General features: G+C 46.2%; 1 protein-coding gene across 1 annotated transcript in view; it reads right to left on the bottom strand.

Annotated features, from left to right (window-relative positions):
- Positions 1 to 1,561: 1,561 nt before the first annotated feature.
- Positions 1,562 to 5,423, bottom strand: part of EVA1C (eva-1 homolog C) — a 77,463-nt gene continuing 73,601 nt past the window's right edge. Inside the window, exon 8 of the mRNA XM_023519716.1 lies at positions 1,562 to 2,135. Coding sequence (XP_023375484.1) covers positions 1,759 to 2,135 — 377 coding nt within the window. The 3' untranslated portion in view covers positions 1,562 to 1,758. The remainder of the gene's footprint in view (positions 2,136 to 5,423) is intronic.

A 5,423-nucleotide genomic window follows, 5' to 3' on the forward strand; every position in this document is an offset into this window, starting at 1 on the left:
CCCTTATCAAAAAGACGCCACAGAGCTCCTTGCCCCTTCTGCCACATGAGGACACACGTGGGAAGAGAGAAGACAGCTTTCTATGAACAAGGAAGCGGACCTTCACCAGACCTGAATTTACTAGCATCTTGATTTTAGACTTTCCAGCCTCTAGAACTGTGGAAAATAAATTTCCGTTGTTTATAAGCCACCCAGACTATGTTATAGCAGCTCGAACAAACTAAGACAAACTAAATAAGGCAAACAAATGAACCTGCAGACCCCTCCCCAATCCGGGAGGCTGGGCTGGTTGTTAAGAGACACAGGCCCCTCACTCTGCATTCCTCTGCATGCCTTGGATGGGCCCTTTCCTTTCTGGATCTGGAGGAGTGAAGGAGAAATGCCTTCTCCCATATCCGTCAGTACTCGGATTCCTGACCACCTACCTCACAGCAAGTCAGCTCCAGCACTTTCTGTTGTGTGTGTGACTGGGGCCCCAATACTCAACCTGTCAGCCTTCACTTACGCGTCTACCTACACCTCCTTGCAGGGGTGATGTAAGATAAGGCAGGGAGAGCTCGTTTGGAGCAGGCATGTGAGATAGATATAAAACCATCATTTTTATACTCTAAGCCCCACTGGGAAAAGAAAGGAAAATTTTTTCTTACTCTACTTCACAGCTATGAACCTCCTGTCCACTGGGGGGAGCCATCCAAAAGAACCCATCACCAGTTCTCCCCTCAGGAAACTGTTTCCTTTTCCTTTTGCTGTGTCCCCTGTCCCCCTTCCCCCTGGCCCCAATATGATGGGACCGTCAAATCATTTCTGCAATGATTTGAAGGGTAGTTGCACAAGATCCTTGCCCACAGGGCTGCTGGGTAAACTGGTTGATCACTCTTACTACTAGAAGCTCTGCAGTTTTAAACTCTAAACCAGGAGTTGGCAAACTTTCTGTAAAGGGCAAGAGAGTAAATGGTTTAGGCTTCGTGGACCATATTTTACTTACAAATTCAGGTAAATGCCTGCTACCTGTTTTTGAACTAAGACACTTTTTAATATTTTTAAGTAATTGATAACAAGCAAAGAATAATAATATACGACATGTGAAAATAACATCGAATTCAAATTTCAGTGTTGATAAGTAAAGTTTTATTGGAACACAGTCACATTCGTTCATTATGTATTAGCTATGGCAGCTTTCGAGTCACCGTGGTGGAGTTGAGAAGTCACGGCATGACTCGCTATGCCGAAAGCCCTTATTTTGCCCTTTAAGAAAAATTTTGCCAACCCCTGCTCTAATCAAATAATGTCAGTAATTAAAATCCACCAACAGTAGACATATAGCAGGTGAGCCCATGCTTGCTGTCCCATATATTGGTATAATTTTCTTGGAAATATAAATATCTTCTATTTACTTATCTATGAAATGGGGATGCCAGCACCACCTCATGAGGTTCTCGTGAGGATTAAGTGACTTAATACGTGAAAAGCAGTGAGAACAGAACAGCACCTGGCATTACAAACGTTCAATAAATGTGAACTGTAATTATGTTAATGTAGAGACATAAATTTAAATAAATATAGAAAGCAAAGACCTCTTCCCTCCTGATTTATTTTGAAATGTGTTGTAAACAGCTCGAAATGTCCCTTTAATAGTTTTCTGGCTTCACCAGTATTAGATGATATGATAAATCTTCCTTCATAGAAGGTACAAGTGAAACAGAACTCGAGGGCCATTCGGGATTCTTCCCTCTACTTGCATCAAGGTGCAGCTGGTTTTCAGTAGAACTGGCCCATGTTTCTTGGGAGCGAAGTGTCCAAACCACTGTTCATCCATATTTCCTGGATGATTTGCTCCCTGCGCTCAATCCTTTCTGCCAGCTCTGCAGCCTCGATGGAACTGTAGACAGGATATGAAGTCCTGCAAAACCCTGACAGTTCTCCTGGAAAATCGGAGTCAGAGGAATCTTCCTCCCCATCTTCATCCTCGCTGTCCTCCTCGGCCGCGTCACTTCCTGGCACCAGGTGCTTCCTCGCCAGCTGCAGCTCCCGGAAGTCCTTGGTGCAGGACACTCTGATGACCAAGGCGCACAACGTCAGTGCCAGACCAATGCAGACGCTGGATACGAACAGTAGGGCTGCTCTCTCAGGGTGGGCTGTGGGGACAAAAGGACATGTCAGGAGCTGGGAGGAGGAGCTGCCAGTCTTCACCAATCCAAAGTCCCAGAGAAACAAAAGTCTCCCCAGGCAGGAGGCTGATGCGGAATGCCAGTCCTGGGCAGCAGCTTGGAGACCATCCACATCTAACTGGTCATGCACCCCCACTGATTAAAAAGAAAGGTTTTGAACAGACATAGTCAATATATGTAATACATGTAATATGAGAGGACACATAACAGAGATGCTCAGAATATGATCTCCTCTGGTTCAAACTCAGATCTGCTGCTCATCAGCAGTGTGATTTTCAGCAAGTTATATAACCTCTCTGTGCCTCGGTTTCCTCATCTGAAAAACGGGGCTCATAGCACCTTCCTATTACAGAGTTTTTACGATAAAATGAGTTAATTCCTGTAAAGGTCTCAGAACACTCACACGTCATAAGTGTTCAATAAACGGTTAGCTATTAGTAGTGGTAAATTATGAAAAATTAATTTATATATAAAGTTTATACATGAATGGAAGTACCAATATAGTAGATACTAGCCAAGCTTAATTTCTTTTAGATTAAGAAGTAAATATAAATGAAAGTTCTGGTAATTATTCTTATATCCAAATGATTGTATAATAATAATTAATTCATAATAATAATAATAATAGAAACAATGTTAATTTGTACTACATACCCCATTTAAGGTCTAAATCCTTACATATGTTTAATCCTTCCATTAACCCTGTGTTGAAAGGACTATTACTCTCTCCATTTTTCAGTTGTGTACCCCTGGAGGTGTTAGCACTCCCACTCTGGGAAATAATGACCCAGCAAAGTCCCTCATAACACAGACCAGGAGTCAGCGGACACCAGATGGCGAATGTCTCAGTCTTTGTGGGCCGCAGAGTCTGTGCTGCACCTCCTCATCTCTGCGGGTGTGGCATAGAAGCAGCCACAGATGATACGGGGGTCACTGGGTTCTAATAAAACTTTATTTACAAAATTGGCCTGTGGGCCATAGTTTGCTGACCCCCGACACACTGGCTTAAGCTGAGGCCCAGAAGGGAAGCCACTGCTGAAGTTCAGCTGGCCTCTTTAGGCAGATCCAAGAGTGGAACCCAGACCCTGAGCTGTGCCTTTGGAACCACCAGATCTGCTCAGCTCAGCTCCGCTGAACGGCCCCAGCCCTGGGCACAATTCCCACCCCTCCGACCCCCGCCATTTCACTCCATGCGAGTAAGGAAAACTGCGGTCCTCATGCCTCTGTCCTTCCTCAGAGTTCCAGACTGGAGTTTCAGAACGTGAGTGTTGCTAAGTTTCACGTTCGTCAAAGGATCCAGTCACTGTCATCTGATGGGGAAGATCTAAGTGGGACGCATTATCTTCCTGAAACTTGAACCTTCCGCATTTTGATTCCTTCACCTGCAGCTCAAGTGCAGTCGTCCGACTCGGATGTGTTGTTCTTTGTTGCCTTCCCCTCCCTCCCGCCCCCCGACTAGCACGGTCTCGTCACTCTCTTTAAGACACAGAAGTCTGCATTCAAATTTGATTTTGGCAGGGGAGACGCAGTGAGTTGTGCTTGAAGTGCCGTGAATAACAATACGTTCTTCCTAAAAGTCAAGGCATTTGAAGATTTGGTCAAATACAGATACGTATCCTTTGCGAGAGAAGGAAGGGCTGTTTGCCCTTCCTTCTGGGAGTGGTGGTAGAATGCGGACTGGGAGGCACTGGCCCTTGGGACAAAGCCATTAAATAATAGTACACAAAATGATGCTAAGACCTGAGGCAGGGGAGCGAAGCCGTGACACCGACCTGCGTCTAACCAGCGGGTTCTTTCTCCCCTCAGCCTTCCCCATCAAGGTCATTTTCATGGTCATTACTCCCCCGCTTGCCTTTTACTATAGTTTATTGTACCTCTATGCATTCCTAAAACCTGGATGAAGAGGGTACAACGTTACGGATAGTGTTTGGGACTTTTTTTTTTTTTCACTTAACATTATATCGCTGTATACCCTTCCACTGCCCCGACTCTACCGTAGTTGACGCGCTCGGTCTCCTGCTGGTGGGCACCAGGGCTGCGGCCAGGTTGCTGGCGGGTGGGCGCTGCAGCCATGGGCATTCTCGTAAGTGCAGGGTTTCTCGTGGGCACTGACCCAGGAGGGCAGTCGGGTGAGTTTTAAGGTGTGAGAACTTTAGGAAATACCTCCCAAGTGGTTTGCAAAGTGGCTGCAAGATGTGAGGAATCCCGCAACGCCTCTCCTCCAGCACCTGCCACGGGTGGACTTTAAAAATGCTTTTCCAGTCATATGCGCATAAAACGGTATCTTACTATGGTCTCGATTTGCGTCTGCCTGATCTCAAAGTCATGTACATCTCTTCGGATGGTTATGTCTTCCCTCTTCTCAAAATGCTGGGTCCAGACGTGTGCCCACTTTTTTTCTGCTGGGCTGTTTGTGCTTTTCCTCTTACATATAAAGAATATATATAGTTTTTATGTATTCTTGACAATAATCATTTAAAAGCATATGTACTGTGAATATCTCCCGGTGAGTAGCTTGTATTTCATAAGGTGCCTCTTGATCTAGTGAATTTCTCTGAAAACCAGGGATGATATAAATGTTGTTCTTCCCCGTCTCGCCTGCCTCCAGCCGGTCGGCTCTCTCCTCTTTTAACCCTTTCGTCCATCTTCGCCACCATGGTCACTGTCATCCTTTTAAAAATGCACATCGGGTCATATCGCTGCTCTACTTAGAATTTGTAAATGGTCTCCCTCCTCTCATTAACTAAAAATCAAATGTGAAGGCTGCTATGGCCTGGCCCCTGACACCCTCCCCAAGTTCAACTCCAAAGTCTCCTCCCTCCATTCCATGCTCTCCCGCCACAGTCTTTCCATTTCTCACAGGGGCCAGATAACTTTGCACCTTGGCGCTTTGCACGTGCTGTTCCTTCTTCCTGGAATGATTCTTCCTTCTTCATCTACACCTCCGTGCTCCAACCCCCCGTCTGGGCCAAGTCCCCTTGTCAATGGGTCTCATAACACCTTGAATGTCACTAAATCGCCGAGTGTGATTTGTCCTTTCTTGCTCCTTAGGATGCAAGCCCCGTGAGGGCAGGGGCCAAAGTGCCAAATCCCCAGGCACGTGCATGGCAGGAACTACACAATACCTGCCGAGCGCATGAAGGGGGCCAGTCACGGAGCCGAAGCACTAGGCATGGTGTCCTGTGGGTGGTTCTCTGTAACGTGAGTTCACTTTCTTCCTCCTTCCCTTTGCCTGGGAGGTGAGGGTTTGGGCCC

This window comes from Pteropus vampyrus, unplaced genomic scaffold, assembly GCF_000151845.1.
Source record: "Pteropus vampyrus isolate Shadow unplaced genomic scaffold, Pvam_2.0 Scaffold233, whole genome shotgun sequence".
Lineage (NCBI taxonomy): Eukaryota > Metazoa > Chordata > Mammalia > Chiroptera > Pteropodidae > Pteropus > Pteropus vampyrus.